The sequence below is a fragment of the Molothrus ater genome, chromosome 5 (assembly GCF_012460135.2).
Source record: "Molothrus ater isolate BHLD 08-10-18 breed brown headed cowbird chromosome 5, BPBGC_Mater_1.1, whole genome shotgun sequence".
NCBI classification, from domain to species: domain Eukaryota; kingdom Metazoa; phylum Chordata; class Aves; order Passeriformes; family Icteridae; genus Molothrus; species Molothrus ater.
The window spans coordinates 15,489,554-15,504,039 of record NC_050482.2 but is presented as its reverse complement, the minus strand read 5'-3'; the positions used below and the strand labels follow the sequence as shown (position 1 = coordinate 15,504,039).

The 14,486-nt window shown below is 37.7% G+C and overlaps 1 protein-coding gene across 1 annotated transcript in view; it reads right to left on the bottom strand.

Annotated features, from left to right (window-relative positions):
* CPNE8 (copine 8) overlaps positions 1-14,486 on the bottom strand; it is a 71,520-nt gene that overhangs the window by 38,510 nt on the left and 18,524 nt on the right. Inside the window, exons 3-7 of the mRNA XM_036401423.2 lie at positions 12,046-12,092; positions 10,971-11,074; positions 8,043-8,082; positions 7,199-7,275; positions 1,797-1,860 (exon numbers count right to left, since the gene is read on the bottom strand). Of these exons, the coding sequence (XP_036257316.1) occupies positions 1,797-1,860; positions 7,199-7,275; positions 8,043-8,082; positions 10,971-11,074; positions 12,046-12,092 (332 nt within the window). The remainder of the gene's footprint in view (positions 1-1,796; positions 1,861-7,198; positions 7,276-8,042; positions 8,083-10,970; positions 11,075-12,045; positions 12,093-14,486) is intronic.

Here is a 14,486-nt window from a genome sequence, read left to right as displayed (position 1 = left end):
TAACTTGGCTTGGTAGAGGAGGACCAGGAAAGGAACATTTAAAACAGACCAGACATAAGAGAAATCCATGGGACTTGGAAGGAGGCACCTGAGAGTGCTGATGGAGTTGGCTAATATTACTGTGGGGCCACTTTCAGTTACCTCTCTAAAGTTATGATGTTCAGAGGAAGTTCTCCTGTCTTTGAGAAAGGGCAAGAGGATCCAAGCCAGTTTTATCTCAAACCCTGAGATGATGATAGAGCAAAAAATCCTGGAAAAAATATGCAAACACATGAAAAAGAAGAAGGTGGCTAAGAGACATCAGAAAGGATTTACAAATGGGAAATTCATGCCTGATCCACTGGAAGCCTTTCCTCACAAAGTGAGTGGCTGATTGGATGAGAGGAGCCTAGTGGATGTTATTTATTCTTCACCTTAGCATGGCTTTATACAGTGTCTCCCATAAATCCTTATTCACAAACTAATGAATTACAGAGTAGAAAACTGGACAGTGAGGGACACTGAAAAATGGCTAAACTCCTGGGCTTCAAAAGGTCATATTGAATGGCACAAGGTCCACCTGGGACCAGTCACTAGCACTGTACCTGAGACATCAAAAATGGGCCAAGAATATTGAACATCTTCATTACTGATCTGGATGATGGACAGAGTAGACCTACTTCAAGTTTGCAAACAATACAAAACTAGAAATATCAATTTATGCAACTGATGGTTATGCTGTCATTCAGAGACATCTGTACAGGCTGGAAAAATGAACCAATATGAACCTCATGGGTTCTCTTGCAGTTACTGCATGTGAAGGGGAAAAACCCTATGCAGCAGGACAGGCTGCAGGCCAAGCAGCTGGAAAGCAGCTTGGCAGAACAGGACTGAAAGGGCTTGGTGCACACCAAGTTGATCAATGGCAGCAAAGGCCAACAGCCTGCTGGGCTACATGAGGAAGGGTGCTGACAGAAGGTTGAAGAAAGAGACTCCGCTTTGGTGAGGCCACTCCTGAAGTACTGTTCATTCCTGGAGCACTGTTCAGGCTCCCCAGTACAAGGAAGACACAAACATGCTGAAGCAATTCCACCAAAAGCATCACTAAAATGATTAAGGGATTGGACCATCTCTCATCTGGAGAAAGGCAGAGAAAGCTGAAATTATCTAGCCTGAAAAACAGAAGGTTTATCAATTTGTGTAAGTACATGACACTAGGAATGGTTAGTGGCATCCAGAGGAAAAAAAGGTTGCAATATGTACATACTTGAAATGTGAGAAATTTCACTTAAATAAGGAAAAACCTTTTTACTCTGAGTGTGCTGAAAAGCTGTAACAGAGAAATTGTGGAGATTGTTTGGACTTAAACCCAATTGCACAGAGCCCTGAGTAACCTGCCCTAAGAGGGGCAGGAGTATTGGACTAGACAATCTTCCAAGATCTTTTCCAACCTCAGCAATCAATTCAATGATTCCAAAACTCATTGACATTCTGAATCTGAGCTGTAAAAATTTGGATAAAGTACAAAAATCCAAAAGATCAAGTATGTGACAGCTGCTGAGACATTGCAAGAGACAGTCAGAGAGTGAGGACATGAAGGAGCATTAGAGAGACTGCAAGAGATATTGAGCATTGGCTTCTGCTTTTTTCTGTTTCTTCTCTCTAAAACCAAGAGCAGCTTAAAGGAAAACAGTATTCTAACTTCTTACATAAATCACAAAATGCAAATTAATAACTTATACCATTAACAATCTAGTGCAGTGTAAAATCACAAAATAATTCTCATGTTATTTTTGGAAAGCAATGAGCACACTTACTCTGCAACATCCTAGTTCCTCTGCTGTTACTATGACTGTTCCACACTTCTTCCCAGGAATTCCTCTGCAAAATACACAACCACATCTCCTTAGTTCCTTAATATCATGCATGTATGAAAATTGCAACTGACACAGAGAGCACAGGGTAAGTTTTCAAGTCACAAAGCTGATGGCATGCAATTCAGTTTCCCTCTTCTGCCACTTGTCCTGTGTAAAAAAGTTGGTTTATCCTAAGTGAATTGGTAAATGAGCTGCATATTTATTCTAACTAGCAAGAAACAAATCAGTTTTGATTTTTAAGGAAACAGCATTCAAAGTTTCAATAGGTTGAAATAGTATCAGAATTCTACTATCCACCCTTCCACTGATGTTTCCTTTAGAGATGACTCTACAACTGATTTGTGAAAAACATCCTATTGCAAATTCTACATTAAAAAAATACCTGAAATATAGTTAAAAGTTAACACTAGTATTATTTTACAACATTTATTCTGAAATGTCTATGAAGACACATAACAATCTCACCATCATATCTGATACAGAAGTTACAAAAGAAATTACTATTCACCCAGACAGCAATTAAAAACACAGGCTGCAACACCAGAAATCCCAAAAGACTTCCTCAGCATAAAAAGCAGCAGAGAAACAGAAAACCCACACATAATCTGATAGTATTCAGTGCCAGCAGCCTTTTGGATGGGGACACACTCAACAGAGAAGGCCATGGGCTTATAAAAGGACAATATTAACATGATGGTTCATAAAGAGGTGAAATACTTCATCAAGATTTGCACAGAATTTTTCTTCAGATCAAGTTCTCATTATTCAGGGACTAAAAACTCTACCAAATGACTTGTACAGTTTTTGATGCTATTAAGTACAAACTTCATATGCTTAAGTCTACATGCATGAAAATAGTACAGGACCATTTGCAGACGCTAAAGAGTTTGCGCTCTTACAAATTCTCTTAAAAATCATTGATTAAGAAAAAAAATCCTTAAGTGCAAAGTAAGCACCCTCAGAAAAAGTTCAGTGGTCATAGATCACACAAATGGAAGAAACTTTAACTAGCAATTATGCCCTGTAAGAAAATAATAAAATAATTTCAAGCTGGTTGAAACTTCAAGTATGAAAAAAAAATTACTTAGAGATTCCTCATTACAGACCAGTCTTTCCACTTGCCAGAGAAATACTGACCAATACTGTGTTAAAGACAAACATGTAAGAGTTCCACCTGTTTAGATCCAGCATGCAGTGCTGTTGCTCATCTTCCTTGGCTCTAAGGGATAGCTGGTAGTGAGCTACGCTGGAACTGGTTCTATAGCACTGAAATTACAATAGAAAATTTATGTTTGGGCAACTAATTTCTCAGGGTTTCTCTGGAAAGAGTTACAGATCAGGGTTTGTGGGGTAATAATGAGAGCTAGAGAGATATAAAGAGAGAGAGATATTAACTGCAATCTGCATTGCATAACTGCAATCAACTCCACCATTCAGGCTAGTTATCTGAAACTCAGATATAGAAAATGTGCCAGTCTAAGTGTGAACCTAAATAAAGGAAAATAAAATGTGAAAATGTACACTTCAGTGGGTCTACTGGCTTGAGAGTCCAGAACCTGTAGGCTTCTCTACAGTGATCACCTCTTTTTGGACAGTATTTGAAGGAGCAGGTAGAGGAGCATTGTTAGAGAACAGAACAGACAACCATCATCAAAGAAAGGTTTTCAACAATACCTGCATGTCTATATAAGATACAGTCTTGAGAAATAATTATTGTCTCCTCAGAATAAATGATTCCACAATTGGGACACCACATCTGCAGCACCAAAGAAGTTTAAAAGGACACTCTGAAGAATACTTGGGCTTTAACAAGGACTGGAAGGAGGACCTTTATAGAGCCTGTGTAAAAGATGGCCATTTATGTGGAAATTCAAACCCAAGAGGTGAAAAAGAGCCTCCAATTTTGCAAGCTGGAATTGCAATGAGGCAGAGGATGGACCATCTTTCAGGTCATTCAAAAATTTACAGACTTATCCCTGAATTTGCAGAGCCTGGCCCTCTGACAGTCACACCCGCAGATAAAAGGACAGGACAAATATATATGGGAAGTTCAGGTATTTTTCTATCAGTTATGTTCACAGCAAAATGACAGGAAAAAGAACTTCACATAATAGTCCAGCTGGCTCCAGTAGAGCCTCATTAGCAGGCAATGGCTCTCAGATGTGAATAGCTAGCATAGAATGCTCATTAAGCTTTGCAATGGCCCTATCTCCTCATCAAAGGAAGTCCCTACAGGAATGCACTTAGCAGATTCTGAAAAAACCCATTGCTCAGAGTTATCAATGTGGCTAGCATCTTCTCTCAAGGAAGACAGAATGTGCAGAGATCTAATTCTGGATCATGTCTGAGCAGGTGACACTCTTGAGAGAAAAAGGAAACCACAGCATTTTGGGAAGTAGAGGAATCTGCACATTATCCTTTCATGCCAGTACAGCTGGAACATGAGAGCCAGGCAGAGTAAATCCTACACATGGAGCTTGTCTTGAGAAGGCATTTAATGAATCTAGTAACCCAAGAGAAAAGAGAACAAACATTACTGTTAAAATGTCACATCATCCATTTCACTTTCTCTGAATTACTAGAATTATTTTCAATAGAAATTACCCAAAACAAATGTTCACATCTGTATCTGGCCAGTCTGTAAAATAAAGTGCAACACTAAAGTATGTTCTGGAGCAAAAAATGCTCACTGTCACAAGGATAACAGGCTACCACACTACAATACTGGGAGCAAGACTCTCCTGTGACAGACTGCAAAAAATTCCCCAGTCCTTAATGGTATCAGAAACAGAGAGGGAGGTTCAGGGGACAATCTCACAACTGCCAAGAAGAAATACTGTCAGGTTCATGCCTCAGAGGTGTAATCCACTGGTGCTTGTAACACCAACGAAACTGCAAGGCATGCATACCATGTAGGCAAAGAAAAATGTGAATTGTGTCCCTTCACTTTTGTACTTGCCATGAAGATTAGTGCAAGGTGTGTTTCAGCCTTCTTGCCTGACCACAGCAATGGTGACCCTCTAGGCTTGAGATGTTTTACTTTAATTTTGAGGAAGGACAAGACTACCCTTTCACTGCAGACTTCCTCAGGGAGCCTTCCCTGATGATACACAATCTGACTTGAAGCTGGACAGCTCACAGCAGCCATGGAATCCTGAATTGTGTAAGACTTTTGCAAATGCCTAAAGTAGACAGAGCTTCTTCTAGAGAATAATAAGCTTCAAATCTTTCTAATTTTCATTTTGAAAGAACATCAGAGCTTACTTGAATGCCAATCAGAGAATGGAATTCAAGCTTCTCAAACTGCTTAAGTATAAAAAGTGCTACTTCTGTAGGGTAGCTGATTGGGACTAAAACAGCACCAAGCATTCTCTTCTTTGTACAGCCATCAGCAGAGAACTGAAGAGGGAAAATGTTAATGAACTTCAGAAATATGGTGAAAAGATAAAGCTCTCTTAACTCATAGATCATAAAGAGCATTCATGCTATGAGAACACAGACTTGACTTCATAAAGAGAACAGTAAACTCAAAGCAGTAAATATCCCTAAGAAGGGAAGACATGCAATATTGTCAATTCAATACTCATTATTTGACTATTAAGAGACATTAAACACACATCTACAAAGTAAACCATCTTGAAATGCATTGCAAAGTTTCATGAATAACAGAAATGTCTCCTAGACACTCAGACTTCAGAGAGTCCAGAATGGACAATCACTCAGGCACAGTTGTCAAGTCACAGCACTGTCAAAAGCAGCAATGACAGAATAAACAGGGACACTATGAAGAACTAATAAAAAGTCAAACATTCTCTCATTAAAACGTGCCTACCCATATGTTGGGTCCACTTAGTAACTACCATACAAGACAGTATCAGAACCCAGACCTGAGAAATGCTTATTTACCCATGAGAAAATATTTTACACAGGCCAAGAGGTCTGTGAAGACCTCCTTTCCACAGAATCTTCACTGATATTTTTTCTTTTCTAATAGATAATTTCAAACTTTAAACTTAACCTGTTACTCATTTCAGACTTCATTTAACCTGTACAAATACTAAACTGCTGAATGAATGCCTTTTAATCTACATGTTCAAAATAAATTTCAGAAATTTTCTCAGTAAAAAAAAGTGTACTGTGCTGAATAATTGACTAATTGAGGACAGAAAAAAACTTGAAGACTTTTTAAAAGTCAGGTAAGATTCATTTTACTAAATGTAAGTGTCTTCAAAGTTAGCACTTTCTCTGACCAAGTGACCACAGTCTTCCAGTAGAATCAACTGGTAATCAGTCAAGCCAGTCCATGGAGTTGTGGCAGTGCAATTTTCTGTGGCAGCTGGCACGAGCCAGGCCTAGACAGTGAAAAGTCAGTGAGCTGTTGTTTTAGTAGAAGAAAATAGGGCCAACCTCTTGTCCCAACTGACAAGACAGTATTTCTGTGCTCAAACGGTGCAGCCAGCAAGAATTAAAACATGTCCAGACCAAGCAGTGACCCACTGTGTGCTGCCATCCCCCTGTGCTGGGGCTCTGCTTCTCCTGGGACAGCCCTGGAGCTGGGCAGGGGCTTGTTCCCTTAATTGTGTCACTGGAGCTCCCCTGCCTGTGCCTTGTACCTCTGTGATGCTTTTGAGTGTGTGGAGATGGGTTTCCACAAGCTGATGACTCTCCTGGGATGGGTCTGAAAGCAGCCAGGGAAATTATTTGGGCTCCCCCACCTATCATTGGGACACTCTTCTTGTTTGTTCACAGACAACCTTTTTAATCACAAAGCCTAACACAACTTCTCTATTATGACACTTACTGAACCAGTCCTCAAGGTTATTTCCTAGACATGTTTTTAAAAGTTTAATATCCAGAATGGGATTAAGGGAGAATCACAAAATACTGTTGTCTAATAACATATTATTTGCTGATGCTAAGAATTTTGTGGGATTGTGTTAGAAATCTGATAATCTGGTCAGCTGATTCTTCACTGTGTCTTTGGGAAGGTTTTTTGCAGGAACTCAAATGCTTGAACAAAATGTAACTAAAGTTTTATGATGTGCTAATTTGCAAACCAAAACAAAAACATTTTTTAGATTAGTACGCTCAAGCTGTTTCTAATGCAAGATGTAACAAGGTTGACAAAAATTATGGATTAGTTAATTCCTTTCCTAATTGTCCAAAATGAAACCTAAATTATAGCCTATATAGAGAAGGATTTCTATTGCATGTAACTATTTACTCTCTCTTAAAAGCCACATCTGTCAATTCTGTATATCAAGATATCTCACAGCAAAAAAGCCCCACAACTCCAAGCTCATGCAGCAGTATGCATTCATCCAACATTCCAGAATACTTACACAATTGATTTTTCCAGTCTGCTCCCCTGTGATCCCACTATTTCTCCCAGTGTGCAAAACATCTGTCCCAAAAAGTCCTGAAAAGCAAAAACATAAAAACTCAGAATTCATATTTCACACAATGAAATTTGGTTTCCCATTTATTTGAGCTGTTCCTTACTGAAGAACAGATTCTGCTGAACACCACATCTTAGTAATAACTATGCAACAGTCAATCATAAACAGACTCACTACCACCTATTTCACATAACCGTAGGTTACACTTATAGATGTAATTCTAAGGCACTACACAACCAGTACAGTGAGGATGTAATTGCAGATCAATGGCCAAGTCTCATCTTTTCACTGTGAAGCAGAAGGAATACACAGAGTATTCCTTCTACTATCCTCTTTTCCTTTGATCCAGGTTCTCAAAGGTTCTCTTACCAAAGCCTTCCTGTATTTATTTTTTTAAAAATTCACTGAGAAGCTTCTGAATTCTACTCTTGCATCTCTAAATGTTAAAGTTACTATTTCATCACTCCCACTTTTATACTCATGTTGTCTTGCTTGTTTCTTCTGAGACACAATAAAAACAACTTTCAATTTTAGGACCCAAAAAAGTATCAACTAATTGCAGCATATTACATATCTGAAAAGGTATACATGCATGCTCAAATATGCCCTTTGCAAGAGAAATGTCCCATTAACATTATACTCATTATACTTATGTGTTTTCACTCATAGCCAATCACTGTGTTTGTCTCTGTGTATCTGATATTACTTAGAGTCAAAAGAAAATAAACATACTTAAGAAATGCAAGCAATTTAACACAAGGAATTATAATACTGAGGAAGAACTTACATGTTTTGACAGGTTAGGACTCTTTGAGTCAACATCATAGCTTAGGGAAAAAAAAAGAAAATTTATATCAGAGTTGCCAGATGACATATCTGAGGACAATTATGTAAAGAAACAAAAATGAAACAATTCTTTCACCTATTGCCATGTGTGAAATTTACTGAAACAGATTTGTGAATGGAAGTTCCCCAGTAAGGAAGACAAACTGAGTCATCATATATAGGACTATGGTTCACTAGCTATTTGAAATTAAATCATTTTCAACAAAGTGCAAGCTTTAAAGAGAAATTCTTCTGATATTCCTTTTTGAACAGTGAAAGATGGCAAAAAGCAGACCAAAAATTAAAAATTAACCCTAGGAAACAAACTAACTTGTAAATGATTTTCTTAGGTAATTTTTCAGTCATTTGAATTAGCAGATAGAAATAACTAACAATAAACTAAACTGCTTTTAGCAAGAGTTTTACTTGTTCTTTTGAGTTTATCACAATCTTGGCCTTCCTCCAGCTATAAAATGTCATCGTTTCCCTTGCATAATCAAGTCAGGAATTAAAAAAAGTTACTCTCTGAATTTAAGAGATATTGAAAAAAAATAATGTAAGGAATTAACAAAGGATTCTAATTTCTATACTTTAATAGTCTTCCATCTTTATCAGATAATCCAAGTAATAGTTTTATCAAATAATCTGTTCAGATTCAATACCAGTTACTAAACTGAAAAGGTTTTCATCTCTTGTGCTACTGCCCATGTCAGGCTGTCCTGCATGGAATGCCATCCCTTTGGCTGTGCTGCCACAGCTGGTGCTGGGATGCATCATGGATCAGATCACAAGTCAGGATGGCAGGAATACCACAACACAGCTGGATGTGGTGCAGCACAGTCAAAGCTTTAGAAACATATTCATAAAGAAAAGAAATTCCTACAATACTATTAACTTCAGTTAAAACCTCCAATTAAAAGCAAACTGGTGAAATTGAACAGAAAAACACAGCTTATAAATTGACCTGAGGGATAGCTACAGAAGTAACACAATGAACAACTTTGGCAAAATCACTTCCTAAGTACCAGCAGTGAACAGAAAGGGGCCCATGACACTGGTGGCTGTACATTTTGGGGGAGGTCATGCTCATTTATTGATGCACTAAATATCAAAGATATACTTGCCACTTGATATTTTTTTCCCCTGCAAAATATATGAATCATATAAGGAATTTCTTTGAAAAATAACACCTTGGCCAACAATGGTGCAAAATTTTGCCAAGGAACTGAATATAGGAAGCTTTCTAAAGCTTCAGAATTGGGATTTAATCCATGAGTGGCTATGTGAGATTCACATTTCTAATTCAGAGTTCTAAGATATTTAATTTTTCATCTATCTTTGTTATAGGGCTCTACAGCAAATTCACACAATATGGCTATATGGTCACTTGCAGGCAAAGACAGCAACAGCTCTTCAGCTTGGAGTTCAGAACAGACTTTTGTCCAGGTAACCCAGGACAGCAGCAGAAAGCAGTCAGGTCTTTCTGATGAGTACAGAGAACATGTCATATTTACAGCTTTGCATGTAAATATGTATGTATGCATGTAAAACAGACAGGAGTCCATTTCTCTGACTACATAAAGAATTAAACAGGGGACTGTGTTTTCCCTTCCAGGTCCAAGTCCTTTCCAGACAACATTTATCCAGAAGGTCTTTACAGACTCCCCTTTCTTTCTGCAGACTGAGCTCTCTCTTTTTCAGTTCAGTTCTTTCACATCTCATTTCTGCTGCACTGCCCCCTCCCCATACCCTACATGCATCCTATGAGAAACAGGAGGCAAACAGATACAGATTTACACACAGCTCCCACTGCATGGCTATTCCAGCACTGCTTTATACTTGAGAAGAATCCTTTATTTCACAAATTGATTAGCTCTGACTTAAAATTTACTTTAAATAACCCACAATAGTTATACTCCACAGATTGAATGACATTAAACCCAACTTTTAAAACTGCAAACAAAGTCTGCATCAGGCTTCCATTGTGATTTGTACCCAGCCACCTCAAAGCACCCTGTAATCTTCCTGGCTTTAGTATTTCCTTTCATTCCTTGAAATAGGTGGTCTAGTACATCTTACAAAGAAAGTGAAAAGAAATAGGAAAAGGGGTTTTCAACTAAAAAAGGACATACAAAGAAAATTTGTGGCCACAATGCATAGTGTGATGCAAAACTGCAGCAAAAACTTAATTATCTATGAGGGTTATTCATGCTCTCTCCTAGGGCAAGGTTAAGAAAGAACTGCTAATAAAAAAAGAAGATGAAAATTAAAAAACAAGACAACCTTGATTATCACAAAGACTGAAATAATCAGAAAGGACTGAAATGTAAGAGATGACATGCAATGGTGACATGACCTGATAATTGGACTCCCAGTTCTGTTTTCCAAAGAATGAAGTGAAAGTCAAAACAATTCCACCAGTGGAATGAAATGAGTACATCTGGAGCAATGTCAAAAGCCATCTACTTCTAGAACAACTGCTGTTGTTTTAAAATCTTAAAATTTAGTATATTTAGATGCATAGTAAAAAAAAATTTGGCTCTGTACTACTTGTACAGTATTTTATTTCTGGACAGTATATCTGTACCTGTTTTACTGGCTGTGTTGCAAGAATATATTAACGTTTTGACTTCTTTTCATTTCTATTTTCTGAAAGTAATAATTGTAAGCATAATTGTACTTTGATCAGTTAACATCTGCCAATTTCTTAAACTCGGTCATTATTATGTTACACATTTATTTCTGAGGATGCAATGCTAAATCAACTGTGTATTACATTAATTTATCCTATGTCAATAGATACCCTCTCTCTTCAAGTAAATTTTATGCTGGACAAAATTTTACATGCTTACAGAGGCTGCAAGATTAGAGTAAAAGATTGTTAACTTACAAATCAAACCGCAGATTCTCTCTTTCTTCAAAGAAGTAGTCCATTATAAATTTTCTTACAAAATCTGGATTTAAAGTATTATCAATTACTTCTGTTCTTCCAAACTGTAAAAGAAAACTGTAAGTTTAAGCTATATGCTATAAGGAAGAATAATCAGACTGCCAATACCAGGAATATGTGAGATATATGACAGCCTGTAAAAATCTCTTAAACAGATGCCATGAAAGAAAATTACTGCATTCACATGAATAGTCCTGTGGATGAAGATAGAGTGGCAGAAGATCTCATATTTCAATATAGAATGGTACATACCTTGTATTGTATGACCTAAACTTCATCAACATCATCTCCCAAAGCCAATAAAAATCCACAAAAATTTGAATCAGTAACAAAAATCTACTGTTTTCTGAAGAAATGCATACCAAAAAAACCCCCAACCAAACACAACAGCAAGCAAAAGCTTGCATGTATTGTTTATTTCAGACAGCTTTAAATATTAGGGAACACAATCCTTCTATTGCAAATGTATCATTTTTGCACTGTCCATCTCCTGTTTCACCTCAATTCAGCTCTCTCTTCAACACTCCCCTCTCTGAGCTTTTGGCAAAATGCCTTTTCCTTCTTAATGTTTATAGAAAGTGCCTCAGCCCCTGTCAAGCTGAAAATATTTTAATTTAAAAAAAATTCAAAGGTAGATCTTTACCACATCTACAGACTAATTTTGCTGACACTGACCATCCCCACAGCTCAGTCCTGTTTGAATGTCTTCCTCTCTTGAGAGCCACAAACCTTATCCAAATTGACAGCTAAGACTGGTTTAATTTATCTGAGGGAGACTGCAAAATGGGAAACTCATGTGTTTTCTCTACTTTGTTTTCTTTTTTGATGGAAATGTGTGATACAGATATGGAAATTGAGATCAGTGTGACTATATTCTAAATGTTTGCTAGTACACAGGACCCCCATAAGCCTAGCATGGCATTCAAGAGGCAATGACATGCTCTCTTCTGCTATGACAAATGGCCAGCCTTAAATATACCTAAAAGGTTTATACATCTATGAATATGCAGCTTACCTCTCTCCATTCTTTGTTTCCAATTGCTTGTGTGTACAAAACACAAACTGTGAATGGGAACAAAAAAAAAGTTTGGTTATTTTCAAATTTTAACATATCCTTAAATTAAGTGAACTAATTTTGTAGTCTCTTGTGCTATGGAAAATAGTAACTAGGACAATCAAATAGTAATGTTTTCCCTCAGCTGTCAACAAGCTTAACCAGACTGGTGATCATGTGGTCCAGCTGTTGCAGAAATCAGCTAATAAATGGAGTGCTTCTAAAATGGGAGGTAGCACTTATGCCTGACCTCCAGCAAAGCACTTGACAGTCTTTAAAGACAAAATTGGATAAAAGCAGGTCTTCTTTAAATGTGGGTGCTCAGGCTATTCTAGATTATCTAATGCACAATTACCCTAAAATATACTTCCTTCGAGAGAGAAGAAAATTAAAGTAAAAAAAAAAACAACAAATGAGGACTCTACTGAAAAGAAGCAGGAGAAACAGAACCAGAAAAAGGGAAAAAAAAAGACTTCTCTGGTTTTCTTCCTTAATTTTGCTTCAAATTATTTATATATGTTTAAATATCTCACATATGTGTATTTTATTTTTTTAAACTAAAGCCTGATAAAAACCAGAATCAATTAAATTTGTTGACCTAACCTGATTTTGAAAGACTAAGCAGAACAATCCCACAGGTGTCACTCAGATCTCTATTTCCAGTAGAGCACTCACTACACATTAAGCTGCAGCTTTTATCACAAGGACTGGTGACAGGGGTGCAGTGATTATAATCAGGTCTTTTAAACACTATTTTAAGTACAGATCATTTGCACTGAAGGATTATAATGCACTGCATTATAAATCTTATTTTCTACAGTCTTGAACTAGTTGCAGGTAACTATGATAAAGGAATTTTTACCTGAAACTCCTCTTCAAATCCTTTCTAAACAACAGAAATACAGATATTTCAACATTTTTTCCTCAGCAAGTTCTTTTCCTGCACAAATCATCGTTTTTCAAAAGAAGGTAAAAATAATACTGTTTTAGACTGTAGCCTTGAACAGCAAAGGTAGAGGTTTGATTTTGTTCTCAGTGAAGTCAGAATCGAAAGAGACGAAAGCAGAAATGAAGTCAACCTTCTAAATACATTTTCTTCTTACTTAAAATGTACTTGCTCCACACCAAAAAAAAAAACAAATCCCTTTAGGCAGTAGCAAATAAGACGAGAAACAGAAAAAAGCAATTTCAATATTTTAGCTCATGTAGAAGCTAAAAGTTAACACTTTTATGTTTTAAGTAAGATGTCTTGTAGATGAAAAAAAGCTTTTATAAAAAATATTCAAAATAATTCTCAGGAGATGTCCAACTTTCTCCATTTACTCTAAATAAACCCTTGGCAATCATGTGCCTGCCTTTGGTTGCTGTTTATAGTAAAGTGAATCCAAACCAAAAAGCCTATTTTTACAACACACTCTGGGGTAGGCTATTGGAGTATCTTACATGAAGAATGAAGTGAAATGGGAAAATGTGAGAAAACAGAATGAAATAGAAGCTATGAAATCAGCTAAAGAAAGTTCTGTAGGTTACTGAACTTCTGACTACCTACCCAGAACTGTAGAATCATAGAACATCCCAAGCTAGAAGGGACCCAGCTGGAAGGGATCCATCAGGACCATCGAATCCCAGCTCCTGGCCCTGCACAGGACACCCCAAGAGTTGCCCCATGAGCCTGAGAGCATTGGCCAAACACTTCCAGAGTTCTGTCAGGGTTGGTGACACTGTGTGGACACAGGCTGTGACCACTGCCCTGGGGAGCCTGTTCCAGGACCCAACCACCCTCTGAGAAAAAACTTTTCTAATGCCCAACCTGAACCTCCCGTGACACAACTTGAGGCCATTCCCTCGGGTCCTGTCACTGGTCACCACAGAGAAGAGATCAGTGGAAGATCAAAGAATCACAGAATGACCAGGTTGAAAGAGACCTTCAAGATCATCAAGTCCGACCCATGCTCTAAACACCTTAGCTAAACCATGGCACCAAGTGCCACATCCAGTCTTGTTTTGAACACATCCAGGGATGCTGACTCCACCACCTCCCAGGCAGGCCATTCCAGTATTTTATCACTCTTTCTGTGAAAAACTTCTTCCTAATATCCAACCTATATTTCCCTTGGTGCAGCTTGAGACTGTGTCCTCTCGTTCTGACAGCTGTTGCCTGGAGAAAGAGACCCCACCTGACTACAACCCCTCTCAGGAAGTTGCAGAGAGAGATAAAGGTCACCTCTGAATCTCCTTCTCTTCAGGCTAAACAACCCTCTACTAGTTGTAGACTGCAATAAGGTCTCCCCTTCTAGGCTGCAGAAGTGGCCAATATTTTAAATAGAATAAAAATATAGATTAATAAGCAGTCACCTCATAGAACATTTTATTGTAAGTAAAAGGTACAAGTTTGAGAGGGA